The sequence below is a fragment of the Nerophis lumbriciformis genome, linkage group LG34, assembly GCF_033978685.3.
Source record: "Nerophis lumbriciformis linkage group LG34, RoL_Nlum_v2.1, whole genome shotgun sequence".
Classification (NCBI taxonomy): Eukaryota; Metazoa; Chordata; class Actinopteri; order Syngnathiformes; family Syngnathidae; genus Nerophis; species Nerophis lumbriciformis.
Genome location: NC_084581.2, coordinates 12,485,358 through 12,506,304, shown reverse-complemented (window position 1 = coordinate 12,506,304; position 20,947 = coordinate 12,485,358). Strand labels below are relative to the sequence as shown.

Sequence of the window (20,947 nt, the reverse complement as noted above, 5' to 3'; positions counted from 1 at the left end):
CCATTATTTTGATATATTTGCTGTGTGCTTAGAGTCGTTGTTCTGCTAAAAGATGAACTGTCGCCCTGGTCTGAGTTCGAGAGCAGTCTGGAGCAGGTTTTAATCCAGGATGTCTCTGTACATTGCTGCATTCATCTTTCTCTCTATCTTGATTAGTCTCCCAGTTCTTGCCACTGAAAACCATCCCCACAGCATGATGCTGCCACCACCATCCTTCACTGTGGGGATGGTATTGGCCTGGTGATAAGCGGTGCTATTTCCTCCAAACACGAAACCTGGTATTTACGCAGAAGAGTTCAATCGTTGGCTTATCAGACCAGATACATTTTTTTCTCATGGTCTGAGAGTCTTCCGGGTACATTTTAGCAACCTTTTACGAAAGAATGGCTTCCATCTAGTCATTTTATGCATACAGGCCTGATTGGTGGATAACTGTAGAGATGGTTGTCCTTTTGGGAGTTTCTCCTCTCTTCAAAAAGGAATGCTGCAGCTCCAATAGAGTGACCATCAAGTTCTTGGTGACCTCCCTAACTAGAGCTCTTCTACCCAGATCGCTCAGTTTAGACTGCCGGCCATCTCTCGGAAGACTCCTGGTGGTTCCAACTTCCTCCATTCATGGATAATTTCCGCCACAATGCTCATTGGGACCTTCAAGGCAGCAGATATTTTTCTGTACCCTTACCCAGATTTGTGCCTCGACACAATCTTGTCTCCGAGGTCTACAGACAACTCTTTTGACTTCATTCTCGGTTTGTGCTCTGCCATGCACTGCCAAGACCTTATATATAGACAGGTGTTTGCCTTTCCAAATCATGTTCGAACAACTGAATTAATCACACAATTAAGCTGTGGGAACATCTCAATGGTGATCAGTTAAAAACAGGATGCACCTGAGCTCATGTTTGAGCTTCATGGCAAAGACTGTGACTACTTACGTACATGTGATTTCTTAGTATTTTACTTTGAACTAATTTGCAAAACTTTCTAACAAAAAACTTTTTTACATTGTCAGCGAAGCGTTGTGAATACGTTCCAGATGTGCTGTATTGTAACAAGTTTTAACTGGCATGCAAGTATAAAAAGAAGTTAAAGTACTTTCTCTTTGTATTTTATGTTGCCCCAATAGGAAATGTAAATTTAAAAAAAATCTAATTGTGTCCATCAAAATGATTTACTCAGTGTACAAGCAAGGATTTAAGTCGCATTGTAACTTGTATTACTGTCACAATTGTAAAAATAAGTTAGCTGTTCATAGCAAGTCTTAACTTTATTGCATGATGCAACTGTATATTCATTTGTTTGAAACATTTTTAACTTGTTCAAGTGTAAAAAAGAATTAAGCAACCACTTATTATGAAAACATTAAAAGACGCCACTCTGAACTTGAATGACAAATGAAGGCCTGACGAGTTGCATTGTATTTTTGTTTTCAACATCAACTGTTTCACAAGTGTAAAAAGAAGTTTAGCACTCTTAACAGGAAAGGGTACAGCTTGATTCACTTGATGTTCTGTGTTTAAGTGTTTCAAAAAACACAAGCCAAAGAAAAAGCAAATCCTTTGATGCTCACTGGACATGATGGTTTCCAAATTATACAGCTTCCAATAAAATATAATCAGAAATAAAATAATAGAATTTCGGGATGCACTTCCTGTTGGCTGAATAATTGTCCTCTGACATCGTTGTCTCTAAATAGGTCAGCATATATGAGTGGTAACGCCACATATAATGCACTTTTTATGAGATAGAAGGCTGGGGGGGGGGGGGGGGGGGGGTTACTTGGTGCTGGTGTGGTCCATAGAGCTGTGGGTTCAAAGGTCACGCTCTGCATCCATTTTGATGCAGAGCGTGACAAACAATGAGAGGTCCACAGGAGGAGCGCTCATGTTAATATGGAGATTGTGTGGCTTCATTATGCAATGTTTAATATTAATAAAGAAAGTACGATTTATTATTTATACCATGATTTACTGAGGAGTATATGAATGTGCGTACGTGCGCGTGTGCGTGCGCGCGCATGTGTGTGTGTTGTAGTGAGTGACAGATTGAGACGCTGCCTTGCTCAGGGCGATACAAGCAGACACGGGCTCTTACTTTTCCACGGGACACATCCTGACAATTCCTCCCACCGTTAAGAGGATTTGTCCGAGCACGGATGAATTTATAATGCATGCAGATTCCACTTTTTAATATAAACCTAAATGATTCACCGCCGGTGCGTCTCAGAGGTGAACACGAATGAACTTTTTACAGTTGACACGAGTGGACAGGTTGTGTTCAAGCACTTTATTTAGCTTTATCGATTTAAAAAAAAAAAAATTGAAAGGCGAGCCGCCCTGACAGCTGAATGAGTCAGTCCATATTTTCTTGTTGCTTTTTTGGCATTCAAATTTAGTACGTATTCATTTTTCAAGGAATATTTGTGATTAATTTCACACTTTCTTGTCCGAGTGGAGGCGGTTTGTCCAGAAAACAATACATTTTGAGTGTTCAAGGGTACCTGATCTTAGTTGATTCATGATAAATACTTTTCTGTGCTGCCCTTGATTGACAATTAGTTATTTGGCTCCCTCTAGCGGCTTTTACTGGCAGTAAAAAAAAAAAACCATATAAATAATGCAGTCTCCACGATCGATAATATTTTTGTAAATGTTAAAGTATAAGTAGTAGCAAAATTCATTTTTATATATTCATATAATTATGTATACAAAAATTATACAAAATATCATATGTATGAAAAATGTGATATTTTGCATAATTTTTCCCCAACACTAAGCTTGCTTACCACGTGCCCTACATGGTGACGTGACGTCAGACGCATGCGCACTAGTATTCACGACCCACAATGTCTGCGTCCTCGTTACAATGGACTCCACTTGCTAGCTAACGCTCTTCAATCAACTTGGTTTAGTTTCGCAGGCGTCTGGACGCACTTGTTAACCGACGGCGTCATGTTAAAGGTAAGACATCGGCGAACGAGCAAGAAAATGTGAGCGTTTTTGACTTTTCGAGGCTGCTTCGAGTTTTCTGTTTAAGTGACGCTTTGCTCGCTAGCTAACTGGCTCGTTTGCTAAAGGCGGATAGGTTGCTAGATACTTGTTTTTATTTAACACCTTGCTGGTGTCAATAACTGTGTTATAGGATATAAAGTGAACAAATTGCCCCTAGCCAACATAAAACGCCAACAGTTTCGATATGATGCGCTCACCCATTAGACCAGGGGTCGGCAACCCGAATTATATATTAGCTGTAATAGCCTACTATCAAAATGACTATGTGTCGCAGGCTGACGCAAGTCTTCGTTGACAGAAATGTCGAAATGTAATATTTATTCTACACATTTTTACAACATAGGAAAATATTAGTAAATCAGAAGCTTCTCAGAAGGCGAGATAACTCCTGGAAATGACTGGCTTTTAATAGTCAAAGGTATAGATGTGTGTGACCAAGTTAAAGGAAATGCCAGGCTGTCTTCTTCTAATAGATTTATTACAATCGTTGCAAGCTGCGTAACGTTTGCTGTGGTCTGGAACAGCATGGCACACAAACAACCATCAGAACTGCAGCCAATATCACATACAGATAATGTCTCATGAGACATGCAAATAGAAATGAAATACACAGAGGACATATGTAAAAGAAATTAAATGAGCTCAAATATACTTACAAATGAGGCATAATGATTCAATATGTACATACAGCTAGCCTAAATAGCATGTTAGCATTGATTAGCTTGCAGTCATGCAGTGACCAAATATGCCTGATTAGCACTCCAACAAGTTAACATCAACAAAGCACACATTTGTGCATTCACGCACAGAATACTAAGTTTGGACAAAATGAGACAAAGGAGTGACATAAAACACGTCTTTCTGAGGCAGCGTCGGAGAAAGTTGTACATGTAAACTGTTGCGTCACAGTCCACACAACTACGGTGAGTTCAAGGACCGCCAAAATTAGTATTTTTTTTCCCCTCATCTTTTTCCATTTTAATACATTTGTGAAAAGCCTTATATAAGTGTTATAATGAAGGAAACACATGATGTAAGTGTCTATGTTAGCTGTAATAGCCTACTATCAAAATTACTGTGTCGCAGGCTGACACAAGTCTTCGTTGACTGAAATGTAATATTCTACACATTTTTACAACATAGGAAAACATGATTCAATCAGAAGCTTCTCAGAAGGCGAGATAACTCTTGGAAATGACTGGCTTTTAATGGCCAAAGGTATAGATGTGTGTGTCCAAGTTAAAGGAAACACCAGGCTGTCTTCTTTTAATAGATTTATTACAATCTTTGCAAGCTGGGTAACGTTTACTTACAAATGAGGCATAATGATTCAATATATACATACAGCTAGCCTAAATAGCATGTTAGCGTGGATTAGCTTGCAGTCATGCAGTGACCAAATATTTCTATGCTTGCATTTAACATGAAGTTATTGACACTAATGTAACACTGAATAGGTGAATGAGGAAGAGGTAGTGCACGTGTGAAGTATGTATTTTAGCTATTGTCTTGTGTGTGCAAGGTACATTTGTGGCACTTAGTGGTTTACATGGTTTAACAACCGCTCTGGCACTTAACCTTGGAATTTTACATTGTAATAATGTTCATCTATGTAATATGTTTTGAATATGTTTGCCTCTTAGATCAACCTGTAAAGGGACTAGGGCTGGGCGCTATGGCCTTTTATTAATATCTCAATATTTTTAGGCCATGTCACGATACATGATATATATCTCGATATTTTGCCTTAGCCTTGAATGAACACTTGATGCATATAATCATAGCAGTATGATGATTCTATGTGTCTACATTAAAACATTCTTGTTCTTACTGCATTAATATATGCTCATTTTAAACTTTCATGCAGAGAGGGAAATCACAACTAAGTCAATTTACCAAAACTGTGGCGACTTGTCCAGGGTGTACCCCGCCTTCCGCCCGATTGTAGCTGAGATAGGCTCCAGCGCCCCCCGCGACCCCAAAGGGAATAAGCGGTAGAAAATGGATGGATGGATGGATGGATGGATGGATGGATGTATTTTTTAAACAGTTATTAAGCAGTGGCACAAACATTCATGTCATTTCCAAAACAGAAAGTGCAAGATTGTCAGAGACATTTTAAAACAAGCTATGAGTGCACTTTTGTGCATGATGTCACTAAGATGACATATCAAAACAACACTAAATTAAAGTGCACTTTTTGTACAGAACGCCACTACAATAGTTTAAAACAAATAAAGTGCACTTTTGTGCATGATGTCACACAAGATATTTCAATAACTGTCAAATAAAAATGATCTGCATAATAGGAAATCAAATAGTGTACGTCCTTCGCTATGTGGTAGGTTTCTGCGGACGTTATCTCCTTCTGTTTACTATTTGTTTCATACGGCGTTGATCTGGAAATAGTTGCTTCGGCATTTTGTTGGTGTGGCACCGGCCGGAGATGTTGACATGCGGAGTTTCAAGCACTCTTCATACTCTTGAATGTGACTTTTCTAATGGTGCTACTACATAAAGTTCTGCATCGGGAATGTGACTGTGGAAAAAACCATCCGGGTTTACCCCAACAAGAAACCCTGGATGACCAGCCAGGTCCGCACACTCCTCAGGGCCCGCGACGCAGCCTTCAGGTCAGGGGACAGGGCACTGTACAGTGTTGCTAGAGCCGACCTGAAGAGAGGGATTAAAAAAGCAAAGGCGGACCACAGGAGGTGCATAGAGTCCCATCTGTCCAGCAAAAACTCACGGGAGGTGTGGCGGGGCATTCATGACATCACGAACTTCAGAGGCTGCAATATGACAACTGCGGATCAGAGTGCGACACTGGCAGAGGAGCTTAACTGTTTCTTTGCCCGTTTCGAAACCCCCCAGCGACACTCATCTGCTCCAGCCCTGCCCCCGCCCCCACCGGGCTCCGGCGCCACTCCACTCACTGTACAGGAGCACAGTGTCAGACGAGTGCTCCTGGCTGTGAACCCCAGGAAGGCTACCGGACCAGACGGAGTACCTGGAAAGGTGCTCAGTACGTGCGCCCACCAGCTCGCTCCCCCCCTCACCAGGATCTTCAACCTCTCCCTGGCTCAGGCAGTCATCCCATCCTGCCTGAAGTCATCTACAATAATCCCGGTGCCGAAGAAGTCTCCCATCACCAGCCTGAATGATTACCGACCAGTGGCCCTCACTCCGGTAATCATGAAGTGCTTCGAGCGACTTGTTCTCCAGCACATCAAGGACCATATCCCTCCAGACTTCGACCCCCACCAGATCGCATACCGGGCGAACAGGTCCACAGAGGACGCCATCGCTGTTGCTCTCAACTCTGCTCTGAACCACCTGGAGCAGCAGCAGAGCTACGTCCGGATGCTCTCTGTGGACTATAGCTCTGCCTTCAATACAATAATCCCGGACAGACTCTGCAATAAACTGGACACTCTTGGCCTCCCCCCTCTCACAAACGCCTGGATAAGGGACTTCCTAACGGACCGACCCCAGAATGTGAGACTTGGCCCGCACCTCTCATCCTCCCGCACGCTGAGCATCGGCTCCCCACAGGGCTGTGTGCTGAGCCCCCTCCTCTACTGCCTTTACACCCATGACTGCAGTCCGGCCCACAGTGACAACCTTACCGTCAAGTTCGCCGACGATACCACAGTGGTCGGGCTCATCTCCAGGGGTGACGAGGCTGCCTACAGAGAGGAGGTCCTGAAGCTGACGGCCTGGTCTTCGGAGAACAACCTCGCTCTCAACACCAGCAAGACCAGAGAGATCATCGTCGACTTCAGGAGGAGCAGCACCGACCCTGCCCCCCTCTACATCAACGGCGAGCGTGTAGAGAGGGTCCACACCTTCAGGTACCTTGGAGTCCACATCTCTAATGACTTCTCCTGGACAGTCAACACCACATCAATCATCAAGAAGGCTCAGCAGCGGCTACACTTCCTTAGAGTCCTCGGGAAGTACAACCTGAAGCCTGACCTGCTGCTGACCTTCTACCGCTCGTCCATCGAGAGCCTGCTGACCTACTGTATTACGGTATGGTACGGCAGCTGCACTGCAGCAGACAGGGAGAGGCTGCAAAGAGTGGTCAAGACGGCTCAGAAGATCATCGGCCGCCCTCTCCCCTCTCTGACGGACATCTACACCTCCCGCTGCCTCAACAGAGCCAGTGCCATCATCAAAGACAGCACCCACCCTGGCTCTGACCTGTTCCACCTGCTGCCCTCTGGGAAGCGCTACAGGTGCATTAAAACCAAAACAAACAGGCTAAAGAACAGCTTCTTCCCCAGGGCCATAACCATCCTGAACGGACTGCCCCATTGTCCCTCATAACTGCCTTCTCTTCGGTGCAATAACCCATTCCACCAACCACCCTGTTTTTGTTTTGTTTTTTCATGTATATATTCATTTCACACCATATTCATTGCACTTCTACATTTTTTAAATTTTTATATATTTGCACATTGTTTTTCTAGCATGCACACATCACACTGTATGGAATGGCCTCAATCTCGTTACCTTGCGTAATGACAATAAAGCTGATTCTGATTCTGATTAGCAGTGCTGCTACTTTGTGTAGCAACACTTTTGCCGCATACTTGTTCAACATCTTCCCGCTTGAAGCCAAACCACCGCCAGACGATGGACCCCGTGCTGTTTTTCTTGGGAATTAATTCTTCCTTCATTTGTTACCAGATTCGCACCTTCTCTCTCTCGTATTACCACTCGCACCGCACCGTTAGCATCACAGCTAACGTTACCATGTCGCTACATGTCTGCTCCGCGGGAGCGTGTGGCGTTGCTCACGTGACAGTATGTGATGTATGTAAGAAGGTACGCTTGTTTTAAGTCTGTGAGAAGGAGAGACAAGAAAGAGTGGGAAACGCATGTAGTCTGATGCCCGCAGCTAAAAGCAACTGCGTTAGAACGTATGCTCGAATATCACGATATAGTCATTTTCTATATCGCACAGAGACAAACCCGCGATATATTGAGTATATCGATATATCGACCCGCCCTCTGAGGGACAAATGTTCATTATAATAAACTGAATAGCTGTAACATGTTTCTTGCTTGTGTATTCTTTAGTACTTTATGCGGTATTTATGTTGTGGACTGTGTTTAAAACTTAATACAATTTTTGTACCTTTTTTAATGAAGAAACATGAAGTGATATATAATTTGTGGATGAAATAGAATTGTGGTTTACGAGTCTTTTCATGTGTTTTGACGCAGCAGGTTGGCACTGCGGGCCCGTCCTGCGTCATCGCCTCCCCTCAGCAAATGAAGGAGTTCAAAGACCTGTCCACGACAGGCCAGGCCATGTTGGACCACATCAAGCCGTGCTGGTACTGGGACAAGAAGGACTTAGCCCACACCCCCTCCCAGTCTGAAGGTCTGGACCCTGGCACGGAGGCCCGCTACCGCAGAGAGGGGGCTCGCTTCATATTCGATGTGGGCACACGGCTTGGCCTGTATCCTTTATGATTGCTTTATGTTTGTGAAACTCACATGACCGCCCAGGTGATTCCCTTGACTAGCGGCAGACACTACGACACGCTGGCGACGGGCATCATCTACTTCCACCGCTTCTACATGTTCCACTCCTTCAAACAGTTCCCAAGATATGTAAGTTCACCTCACATGTGTATTTTTTGAAAAGGGTGGTGCCATGTATGCAAATTAAGATGTAACAATATAAACATTTCATATCAAAGTCATTGTGAGAAAAATTATCACGGTTATCATTATCGCGATATTGTTGCTTATGCTCTAAAAGCAATTAAGAGCACACTGAAATCTTTCAACCAAGTTTTTTTTTTAAGTAACTAAAATAAATAGACCCACAATATACTTTATTGGTAGAATAAACATTTCATATTGTTTTGGCTTCATAAGAGCCATATTTTCTGGTGTGTTTGAATATGTAAAATCTTCCATTTTAATTTGTAAAAGTTTTATAATGTTTTTTTAATTAAATTCAAATTTGGTGCTTACTTCGCTTCCCTTCGGGGTTATGTGTCGTTTCGTAAGTTCACTTCCGGTTTGAGACACCGCTGTCTGTTTCAACGCAACACTGGAGTTTATATCGATCACCTTGTGAATAGACAGCACAGGCTTGATGTTCAATGTCAATACTGAATCTTAGTTTTTTAGGCAGTCATTTGTTTATACAAGTTTAGATTGGGGTATGACCTTTCTTAATGGAGAAAGATGTTAATGTCTCTCTGTTAACATTTAAATTAGCTAGCAAGTGAGCTAACTTTAACACAAGAGTCCATCAGTTTATCAAATAGTGGGTATCAATCACAGATTTTCAATCAGTTGAAATAAGTAAAGTAATGCTAACCTTCGGGAATGTTACTGTGGTTTAATCGTTACATCCCAAATGCAAATGACCATACACTCATCTTGTGTGACTGGACACAATATGATTTTACAAGACAATATTTTAACATTAATTTTAAGCAAGGGGTGCCTTGCAATACCTCTGATTGGCAGGTGTTGGAGTTTGTCATGATTCCCAGAATTCCTGGCAGCATCCTTGCTTTTAAGAACACTATTGTACTATGACATTGTATATAGGATTAGACAAGGAATCATGTTTTTTTAATTTGCCTGGCTCACAAAACAATGCAGATGTGCTCAGCTCTTTTATAACTGCATTTCACATGAACTTTTAAATGTTTCCACAAATAAAAACTTTTATTGAAAAATTCTAAATGTCAAAATAAAGTAAATGTAATTAAGTCTTATTTTAGGAGCTTTGCAGGGTCTTCAAGTGTGTCTGTGATTTGGGCCACTTGCAGTGTAGCCATTGAGCAATGTAGATGATATACCGTATAAGTGATATAAATTTAGCAGTGTAAAGCGCTTTTAATATATTGTCGTATCGCGATAATGCATGTTGATAACACCTTATAGCTGTGTAATTTTTTTTACACGTAACATTTTCACTGAAGGAGGAGGAATAGCTAAACGTACTACATGGCATACATTAAAATTAACCATGCTAACTGCTGAACTACAGCTCATGAATGTAAACCAAAGGACTTTGAGGGAAAAACCTAAGTAATTTGATGTATTTAATTATTACTGAAATTGTTCTACTTAATATATTGCATGTAAAAAAAGGAAATCATTTAAATGTTTAGTTGATATTGTTACACCACCATCCTGTTTGTCTAATTTTGATTAAAAAGTTCTTTATTTAATGACCTTATAAATTGTAAGTATTTTTTTAATATTAGTTAACTGTAACTACTTGGTGTCGGATCGATCGATATCTTTTTGTAGTATCACCCAAAAATAATATACAAACAAATATTGACACTACAGAAGAATAAGTGCTTATTTCATTTTAAAATAAGGGCACATAGAAACAAGTAAAGTTAAAGTACCAATGATTGTCACACACACACTAGGTGTGGCGATATTATTCTCTGCATTTGACCCATCACCCTTGATCACCCCCTGGGAGGTGAGGGGAGCAGTGGGCAGCAGCGGTGGCCGCGCCCGGGAATCTTTTTGGTGATTTAACCCCCAATTCCAACCCTTGATGCTGAGTGCCAAGCAGGGAGGTAATGGGTCCCATTTTTATAGTCTTTGGTATGACTCGGCCGGGGTTTGAACTCACAACCTACCGATCTCAGGGCGGACACTCTAACCACTAGGCCACTGAGTAGGTTTAAGAAGTTTAAGAAGAAAGCAACCTGATATTAACAAATATATTAATAATAGTTTTAGGAAAGTAATACAACCGCAAATAACGCACTTATATGTCAGCAATCACATTACGAGCCTTTGTAACCCCTTTTGAAATGGTTCTATAATTTACATACAAAATAATATATTGTGATATAAATCGTTATGTCAAGAAGATGCAATATATATTGTGATAAAAATGTTAGACCATATCGCCCATCCGTATCACAGTGGCGTCTTGCTGCTGGGGGAAGCAATCCAGTGTGTCTTTGGTGCTTTTTTGTCACGTCTTTGCATCCATGATTAACAGTTGAGTCTGCTTCTGCTTGGACATACACACGTGTGGGCTGTGGAAGTCCGATGAAGGAGAGCGGCATCTCTCCCCCGCCTTCCTGTAGATACTGGGGGGTGCCAAGGCCAGCAGTTTGCTACCTGCGAGTGATGTGCGCACAAAGCACCTAATGTGCAGTTCAATGGCCAGACAGATATTCTTCTGACTATTTAAAAATAAAACCAACTCCTGAATGTGTTTTGCCCCCAAAAAAGCTTTCTTCAAAACGATAAATATTGTCATCTTTTAGTCATGTTTTATTTCTCTTGTCAGGTGACCGGTGCTTGTTGTCTCTTCCTGGCGGGCAAAGTGGAGGAAACGCCCAAAAAGTGCAAAGATATCATCAAGACTGCACGCAGTTTGCTCAACGACGTGCAGTTTGCTCAGTTTGGAGACGACCCAAAGGTGCGCATTTTGACTTTTTTACTCATCAGACAAACTGGGTCAAACTGTGGCTCTCGTACAACTTCCATCCTACTTGTCACACAAGTGTAAAACAAAGCCAAGCAGTGTTATTCTCATGAGTATGTGTCCCACAGGAGGAAGTGATGGTGTTGGAGAGAATTCTCCTCCAAACGATCAAGTTCGACCTGCAGGTGGAGCATCCTTACATGTTCCTTCTGCGCTATGTCAAGCAGCTCAAAGGTAAGATTTTTATTTGGGGTTGGAGGGAAGTGAGTGATTACGTTTTGCTTTAAAGGAGAGAAGAACAAAGTGTGCAAGGTGCTTCAAATGGCCTGGACCTTCGTCAACGACAGGTGAGCCCGCTTGGTCAGCTGACTGGACATGCCTCATGTCGTCTGTGATTGACGCTGTTTTGTCCCGCCCCCCGTCAGTTTGTGCACCATGCTGTCACTGCAGTGGGAGCCAGAGATCATCGCGGTGGCCGTCATGTACCTCGCTGGTCGCCTCTGCAAGTTTGACATCCAGGAGTGGACCGCCAAGCAGTCGTCACGCCGCTGGTGGGAGCAGTTTGTCCAGGATGTCCCTGTGGAGCTGCTGGAAGGTACCACTGTCTGATTGCTGTCGTCCTGTTTGTAGGCCAGGGCCGATAGTCAATAAATAAAATAATTTAACCATAAATGAAAATTAACTCCATAACTTTTCCACTATGTGCATTGCTCTCAGCACCTGTGTTTGTTCAATAGCGGAGCTAAATGAACAGAGTGAATCGTCCTGTCAGTCATTCACAATCTTTGTCTCTGTGTGCAGAGGCGAGTCTGCTAGCTTAAACACACAAAATGCACGGACAGAGAGCCTCGCTAGCGAGAAGCACAGCAAGGAATAAAAGATGACTGCAAAGCCAAATGTCCTGTGTGGGAATAGTTCTAGTGTGTATAATAATCAACTAGAGAGCAAGATGAGCTCATCAATAAAATGAGCAAATGGAAAAACAAACGAGCAAATCCGCAGAATTTGTTGGAAGGTGAAAAAAAAAAACCCACTCAACTGGAGAAAAAACGTCACTTCAAAATGTTTAATATTTATTGAAGTGTAGTTTTTGCTAACAGAGATTGAGTGCTTTGTTTTTGTATGTTTAAAGTTAAAGTTAAAGTACCAATGATTGTCACACACACACTAGGTGTGGCGAGATTATTCTCTGCATTTGACCCATCACCCTTGATCACCCCCTGGGAGGTGAGGGGAGCAATGGGGAGCAGTGGGCAGCAGCGGTGGCTGCGCCCGGGAATCATTTTGGTGATTTAACCCCCAATTCCAACCCTTGATGCTGAGTGCCAAGCAGGGAGGTAATGGGTCCCATTTTTATAGTCTTTGGTATGACTCGGAAGGCAACAACCTACCGATCTCAGGACGGACACTCTAACCACTAGGCCACTGAGTAGGTGGCCTAGTGGTTAGAACATTTAGAACAATAAGAAATGATTGACCTTCCAATGACAGTTGTAACAACACTAATGAAAAATCAAAGTTAATTGTGTTTGAAAGGAACACTTACCGTATTTTCCGCACTATAAGGCGCACCGGATTATTAGCCGCACCTTCAATGAATTACATATTTCATAACTTTGTCCACCAATAAGCCGCCCCGGATTATAAGCCGCGCCTACGCTGCGCTAAAGGGAATGTCAAAAAAACAGTCAGATAGTTCAGTCAAACTTTAATAATATATTGAAAACCAGCGTTCTAACAACTCTGTCCCAAAATGTACGCAAATGTGCAATCACAAACATAGTAAAATTCAAAATGGTGTAGAGCAATAGCAACATAATGTTGCTCGAACGTTAATGTCACAACACACAAAATAAACATAGCGCTCACCTTCTGAAGTTATTCTTCATTCGTAAATCCTTCGAATTCTTCGTCTTCGGTGTCCGAATTGAAAAGTTGCGCAAGCGTGGGATCCAAAAATGGCCGGCTCCGTCTCGTCGAAGTCATCGGATTCAGTGTCGCTGTTGTTGTGCAGCAGTTCTGTGAATCCTGCCTTCCGGAAAGCTCGGACCACAGTTGTGACCGAAATATCTGCCCAGGCATTTACGATCCACTGGCAAATGTTGGCGTATGTCGTCCGGCGCTGTCTGCCCGTCTTAGTGAAGGTGTGTTCGCCTTCGGAGCTGTGTGAAAAAAGCCACCCGGCCTCTTCGCGTAAACTTCCCTTAACCACTCGCTCATCTTTTCTTCATCCATCCATCCCTTCGAGTTAGCTTTTATGATGACGCCGGCTGGAAAGGTCTCTTTTGGCAAGGTCTTCCTTTTGAATATCACCATGGGTGGAAGTTAGCATGGCAAGCTAGAACCACAGTGAAGGATGACTTCTCATTCCCTGTGGTGCGAATATTCACCGTACGTGCTCCCGTTCCACAGTGCGGTTCACAGGAATATCAGTTGCTGTGAAATACGGTAGTAATCCGTGTGCGGATGGAGAGATTGCGTCTTTTTATGAACCGGATCCTTGTCGCTTAGTAGGAGCCATTTTGTGGTCTTTACAGATGTAAACAGGAAATGAAACGTACGGTGATATCCGCGCGTTTTTTCTTCTTCTTCCGGGGGCGGGTGGTTGCTTACAGTAGAAGAAGAAGCGCTTCCTGTTCTATGGGGGCGGGTGCTTTCCTTGGCGGTTGCTTGCGTAGAAGAAGAAGCGCTTCCTGTTCTACCGGGAAAAAAGATGGCGGCTGTTTACCGAAGTTGCGAGATCGAAACTTTATGAAAATGAATCGTAATAAAGCGCACCGGGTTATAAGGCGCACTGTCAGCTTTTGAGAAAAATTGTGGTTTTTAGGTGCGCCTTATAGTGCGGAAAATACGGTATTAGGGGTGTAAAGGTATGGTAGATATTAGGGCTGCAACAACTAATTGATCAAATCTATTAAAATCGATTATAAAAATAGTTGGCGGTTAATTTAGTCATCGATTCGTTGGATCTATGCTATGCGCATGCGCAGAGGCTACTTATTTATTTATTTATTTTTTATTTTTTTATTATTATTTTTTTTAATAAACCTTTATTTATAAACTGCAACATTTACAAACAGCTGAGAAACAATAATCAAAATAAGCATGGTGCCAGTATGCTGGTTTTCTTTCAATAAAATACTGGAAAGGATAGAAATGTAGTTTCTCTTTTATCCGATTATTGATCGATTATTCGAAGTAATAATCGACAGATTAATCGATTATCAAATGAGTTGTTAGTTGCAGCCCTAGTAGATACTGCAGTATTCAGGCATGTGAGCACACTTTGAGAAAAAAGAGGACATTTTCTATCGACACAAAGTGCTGCCACGCCAGTCCCAAAATAAAACCTCTTGTGATTCTTGCATGTCCCATGTAATGTACCACAGATTTTTGAGTAGATAATTTACTATCATTATTATCATTGATAATGTAATGTAAAATTCTTTACCATTCATGCAAAACGTTTTCCATTTGGCAACTCTATCCTGTAGCCACACCCGCTCGGGTAATATACATCTGGTGTTGTGACCTCTGTTTACATCCGTTACATCAAAAATATACCTTCTCGCTGGCTACTAACACATGTTCTAGAACTACAACTAGTTCGGAACTAACAGTGTTTGGATTGTAATCATCTAAATATGATTAGCAGCAAAGTTGGGTCTCGCAGAGTGAACGCAGGCGACAACGAGTAAACAAGCTTGATGATGCTAACTGGCGAGTTTGTTTTAGCGCCTTATCCTACAATTTGGTGCGGCGTTTAGGCAAGAGGAACAGCGAGCACCTGTGGCTGAGGCAAACGTTCAACCAATTTTGTTTGGATCCTATTTTTTGATATTGTAGTGGCTTAACATAATTCACCCACAAAACTTTTGTTAAGAGTTCTTGTTGGATGTTTTTTTTATGTGACACATTTCCTGTGTTGTCTGTTGTTGCGTTGAGAAGCCACGGATGTATAGATACTGTTGGATTGCTGATAAGAAAACAAAGTCTGAATGTCATTAAAACAATTAGCTCCATCTCTTTATACTCATTTGACTCCCGCCTTACGCGCTACAATATTTAATAAAAAAAACGCAGAAGTGATATTTTTTGACTTGAAAATAAATGTTTAAAAACGTGGGTTTTTGTGGACATTTCACATGCCTCTTATTGCGCTTGCAAAATCATCACAATAATGCATTGACGTCTGACTGTATGAAACGAAAACTTAGTGTAGTTTTGTTCTGGTGCTTTTGCATTGGCCGGTCTAAAAATAAACATCTTCCATAAATCCTCTGTGCAGCGGAACCGCGGAACGCAGTAAAGTGGGAGAAAAGGACTCATTTGTGAGAAGTGTGATCGGAGGAGATAAGAGGAATTGTTTTTATGGACATTTCCTGAACATGTGATCGAAGCCCATCCGTACCATTTTGAGTTAAGTTGATGACAAAATCTGACAACAACATAACTTCTTTGGCGGAGGTCTGTGTATCAAAGCGTTTCCAAGGCGACACACAAAGCAGGTCACGGTGCACAGCTGCTGAGGCAAGCATTCGTTCAGAGCGTGGACTCTGCACACCGTTGGAAATATGAGAAGCAACTTGATAAACCATCACCCAGAAAATATATTTTAAGCCAGCAAAGCTCAACATCAGTTTTTAAAGTATTTGCATAATCATGTTAAATTGTCAGATATTTGCTTGACAGTGGATGTTTGTGCACAATTCTTTGCACTTAAAAATACATGTTACGAGTCATAAATATGATTTGCACATTATGTTTGTCTTCAATTACCGTATTTTTCGGATTATAAATCGCAGTTTTTTTCATAGTTTGGCCGGGGGTGCGACTTATGTGTGAAATTAACACATTACACATTACCGTAAAATATCAAATACTATTATTTATCACATTCACGTTAAGAGCCTAACACCAACACCATCTCCAATGCCAACCTGTGGGACCTCACTAGACAAGACACAATAGAAACACATCAGGAGGAGGAAATGGAACTGGATTGGTCCCACACTGCATAGACACAATAGATCAATCACAAAACATGCTCTAACATGGAACCCGCAAGGCAAGAGGAAGAGAGGAAGGCCTCGAGCCACCTTGAGAAGAACCACAGAGCGTGAGATGAAGGTGCAAAGGCTGTCATGGCAACAACTGGAGCGGAGGGCACAAGACCGAAGGGGATGGAGGAGTTTCATCAATGGACTATGTTCCTTAGGGAATTTAAGGGCCTAAGTAAGAGACTAGGCGTATATCAGCAATAGTCACACACACACGTCAACCTATAAAAATTTGGCGGAGGCGGGACTCTGACATAAGCGAGTACCGATAGAAGAGGAAGCGGCGCATTGTCTACCTTTGGAGTTGGCAGAGTTGTTAAAAAGCGACACCGAGGAAGAAGTTTTCATGGGATTTAGCGATTAGGAGTGACAGATTGTTTGGTAAACGTATAGCATGTTCTATATGTTATAGTTATTTGAATGACTCTTACCATAATATGTTACGTTAACATACCAGGCACGTTCTCAGTTGGTTATTTATGCGTCATATAACGTACACTTATTCAGCCTGTTGTTCACTATTCTTTATTTATTTTAAATTGCCTTTCAAATATCTATTCTTGGTGTTGGGTTTTATCAAATACATTTCCCCAAAAAATGCGACTTATACTCTAGTGCGACTTATGTTTTTTTCCTTCTTTGTTATGCATTTTCGTCTGGTGCGATTTATACTCCGGAGCGACTTATAATCCAAAAAATACGGTACACTAAGTGTGTTTATCGTACTCCTTTTTTTGGACAATTCCACAATAGTATTGTACCATGTCCTTAATATGTGACAATATTGTACCCTGAGATGTTGACATTATTACATCCCTAATTATATTATCTTAATTACTCCATCAGTGCAAAAATAGCTCTCCGTATGACGCCAACAATGATGTCATTAATTGTCAGTAAGTGGGATGAAATGTCATCCAGCAAAATGTATCCTGGGCCCAGTCCTAAACGTTTGTCCTGCTGCTGATTGTCCACTTTGTCTCCTAGACATCTGCCATCAGATCCTGGACCTCTATTCCCATGGCAACAAGCCCATCCCGCAGCAGATGCAGGAAAAGGAGCGAGGGCCCCCTATGCCCCCTGTCCCTCCGATGCCGCAGGCTTTGCCCCAAGCCGCAAACCCTCCCCCTCCGCCGGTGAGGAAGACGTCCCCTCAAGGAGGAAGCCCAGCACGCCAGCTGAAACGTGCACACGTGAGCGTCTTTCTTCTTATCTCCTTTGCATGTGTGTCAAGTGGACTAAAGTGAATTCCTCCTGCAGACCTCCCCCAAGGAAGACGCCAAGCCCCCAGGTAAGCCCACCCCCACTTTGAGTTTAATATTCCACATCAGCAGTCTCAATGAGGCTTCGTGTCTTCCAGAACAAGTTGGATTAAAGATTCCTCGCCTGGAGAGCCCCATGCCCCCCCTGCCCACATCCCAGCCACCCACAGGTAAGACCCCCCCCCAACTCCACTGCGTTGTTTGCACCTCTTTATTTGTCTTTGTCTTCAGAGCGTAAATTGGCCGCTCCAGCCCCTCCCACCGAAGCAGAACCACAGAGTGAAGTTGCTCCCCCACCTCCTAGCCAGCCCCCTCCCCTTCCACACCGGCCCCCGCCACCGCCGCCCTCCAACTACGTCATGTCCACCACCAGCTCCTACATGTCAGGTGAGGGCTACCAGAGTCTGCAGTCCATGATGAAGACCGAGGCCCCCTCCTATGCTCCGCCCATGCTGCCCACCTATGCCCCCCCCATGCCCTACCACGTCTACCCTCCGCCCACAGCTCCCCCCCCAGGCCCGCTCCCACCTTCCAGTTACCCACCGCCCACTATGCCTCCAACATATCCGCCACCGGGCTACAACAGTTACCCTCCCCCACACATGCCCACTCATGTACCCCCTCCTGGCATAGGCCTCCCCCCCACTGGGTACCCTCCCCCTGTTCAGGGTCAAAATCAGGTGCCCCTGCCCCACCCACCTGGGATCCCAATGAACCGTGGAAGCTGGATGAGATGATTTCAGCAAATAGACTGGGCCGCACAATCTATACCTTTTTTTTTAAATTTTTACTTTAAACAACATGAAACATTCATTTATCTTTTTGGCGCCATCTTGAAGTGCACCGAACACTGGATCTTCTCATTTCTACATTTCAGACGTAGAAGCTCTTTTGTCACGCAGCTTTCAATTTGTCATCGTGATGCTTACAAAATAAAAGTTGCTTTTTCAGTCAACCATTTTTTTTATAACAGACATACTTGAAAGTTGCTCTTTCGTGCCACAGGGGGGCAGTGTTGGTGCAAGAATGAAACTATTCAGTCCTTTTTCCTTTACCAACTTGTTTATTTTTTACTCATTTTAGTCTAAAGTGGCCTCTTCCCGCAGTTTGGTCCTCAGGGTGACAAAAACATGTTAGACTCAGGCTAGCTAGAGCAGTAACGACCTGTAGCATCGTCGCTTCTACAACGTTCCAAATGAAAAGAGCAAGTACAAATTAGTTCCTTACAGATAATCATGGCTTCCTATCAACAGGGTCCTAGAAAAAAGGACACTTTGATAATAATTAACGAATAGATGAAAGAAAGTTTGACAAGAGGGCCGCAGTAGACTTAGTGACCGAGCGACTGGAAGCACTTCCTTTTCTTGTTGGAGGTTATAAAGGTAGGGCAGCTAAGGTCCATAAGGAACCAAACTTTATAAAAAACATGCAGAGTAACCACACGGACAAGTCCTAGTTCTACTTTTGTGGTGGAACACTAAAGCTGTCATCTCCCAACCTGAGAACATGATTGTCTAGCATGCACACAGCATCAAGTTGGTTGTTTCAACATTAAAAAGGACGATTTCCAATGGAGAGAAAAAATACTAAAACAGATAAAAAAAATATCATGGGTGTTTGCCTTTTGCAGACTAAACTCTTGATCACATGGCCACGCTAAAATAGAAAACGGATCAAAAGAAAAAGTGGTGCTCTAGTTTTTGTACATGATATACACACAGTGATCTAGAGGTGCTAGGTCACAAGGTCACAGTGGGTTTGCACTAGTCGACGTTTGTACGCTAATGCTAGTTGGAAGTCCATTGTAGGGGTGATAAACATGACAAGAGCTAGGGGGCGCTACACAACCTAATACCAAACAAGCCCTACTCAGGTCTGGGAAGCTCTGTGCTTAGAACCAAGCGCAACACGCTTTGTTTTAGTGGCAGAAACGTCTTTAGTGGCGAGTCAGCATAGCTGCCAAATTGTCAGACGCTGGCAGAGATGAAAACACAGGTGAGGGTCGGACCGGGAGATCCGTGTCGTCGCTAACGTGGCCCGTCCTAGTGTGTGGCAGAGGGAACCGGGTTGCTATGGCGATCCAGTCGAGTGGGCGTTGTTGCGCTACAGCGGACCCTTGAACTGGTTTCCTGACAGGTGCTGCCTGATGGACAGTTTGGAACCTGCGGCGTCACCCAGCTTCCTCCACACCACCTGGAACACATTTTACAAATGACTTTAAACACTGGCAGACCCCCACAATGTATCCTAGTGGACATTTTTCTGTCTTTTGTCATGACTTAAGAGTTGAAGTCAACTATGATCTGCAGGACAATCTCATTAGAATTGATGTTCCAATACTCGAGTGTTTAATATCTGTTCTATGATGTTTTACTTCTTATATGTACACATATTGAAGGATTTCAGCTGAGTGTCAACACTGATGTTCCCAGCAGAACACAAACAGCAGAAAGTGTGTATTAGCGTTGGAAAATAAGACTCCATTCAAAGCAAAAGTGTCCACACATTCTTCTGCTTTTGTCCAGCGCAGCACAGAGCCGCCATTGTGCGTCTGCTGAGCGCTGATAGCCTCGCTCTCATCGCAGCACCTTTTTTTTTTTTATGCTTCTGCCTTTCACCGCCAACTAGGAAAGATGGAGGGTTGTGGAAAGGGGAGGGGTGCTCTTTTCCCATAGTGCCCCCCCAACACACACACACACACGCCAGGATGGAGGGAGTGAAAATAGAGCGAAAAAGAAGATGGAGCCGCCATCAAATGTTGCTCATTAATCCAAGGACCTCATTCACGCTGTGAAAAGTCACCAACGTTCTGGACAGAAACTTCTCTCCTTTGCTGCATCCCATAATTGCAACCATGGCGTCGTGCGAGTGCTTCTTAAACTCACGTTGCACATTTCTCGCACGATGGCCTTCTCCTTCTCGCTCAGGTCGTCCTCGTAGTCTTCCGGAACCTGCTTGTCCAAGTTCTCATGGACCTCCAGAACCTGCCGAGCCAAAAAGTCCAGTGAGCCAGTAGAACCACACAGGACACTTCATTAGGTACACTGGTTCAAGAGTGCAAGTGCTCCACCTAGTGGTGGCAGCTGGTAAATGACACCAAGATACAACTTCATATTCTAAAAGTAACTTACTTATTTTCATTTATTTGTAATGTTCTACTCATTACGA

General features: G+C 43.0%; 2 protein-coding genes across 4 annotated transcripts in view; one reads left to right on the top strand and one right to left on the bottom strand.

Moving 5' to 3' along the window:
• The first annotated feature begins 2,805 nt into the window (after positions 1 to 2,805).
• On the top strand, positions 2,806 to 18,716 carry ccnk (cyclin K). 2 transcript variants are annotated; one of them, XM_061929782.1, is made up of 11 exons: positions 2,806 to 2,960; positions 8,247 to 8,485; positions 8,558 to 8,639; positions 11,320 to 11,451; positions 11,586 to 11,691; positions 11,747 to 11,804; positions 11,883 to 12,052; positions 17,505 to 17,710; positions 17,778 to 17,808; positions 17,878 to 17,949; positions 18,011 to 18,715. In XM_061929782.1, the coding sequence occupies exons 1-11, from the start codon at positions 2,820 to 2,822 to the stop codon at positions 18,514 to 18,516; spliced, it is 1,743 nt and encodes a 580-aa protein (XP_061785766.1). In that variant the 5' UTR covers positions 2,806 to 2,819; the 3' UTR covers positions 18,517 to 18,715. The 2 variants fall into 2 exon arrangements, with proteins under 2 accessions (XP_061785766.1, XP_061785767.1); XM_061929783.1 differs by having other exon boundaries at positions 2,822 to 2,960; positions 8,250 to 8,485; positions 18,011 to 18,716.
• Positions 18,717 to 18,822: 106 nt separating this feature from the next.
• LOC133576504 (coiled-coil domain-containing protein 85C-B-like) overlaps positions 18,823 to 20,947 on the bottom strand; it is an 87,399-nt gene continuing 85,274 nt past the window's right edge. For both annotated transcript variants that reach the window (XM_061929786.1, XM_061929787.1), the window contains 2 exons: positions 20,665 to 20,763; positions 18,823 to 19,972 (listed from right to left, as the gene is read on the bottom strand). In XM_061929786.1, the coding sequence (XP_061785770.1) occupies positions 19,883 to 19,972; positions 20,665 to 20,763 (189 nt within the window). In that variant the 3' untranslated portion in view covers positions 18,823 to 19,882. The remainder of the gene's footprint in view (positions 19,973 to 20,664; positions 20,764 to 20,947) is intronic.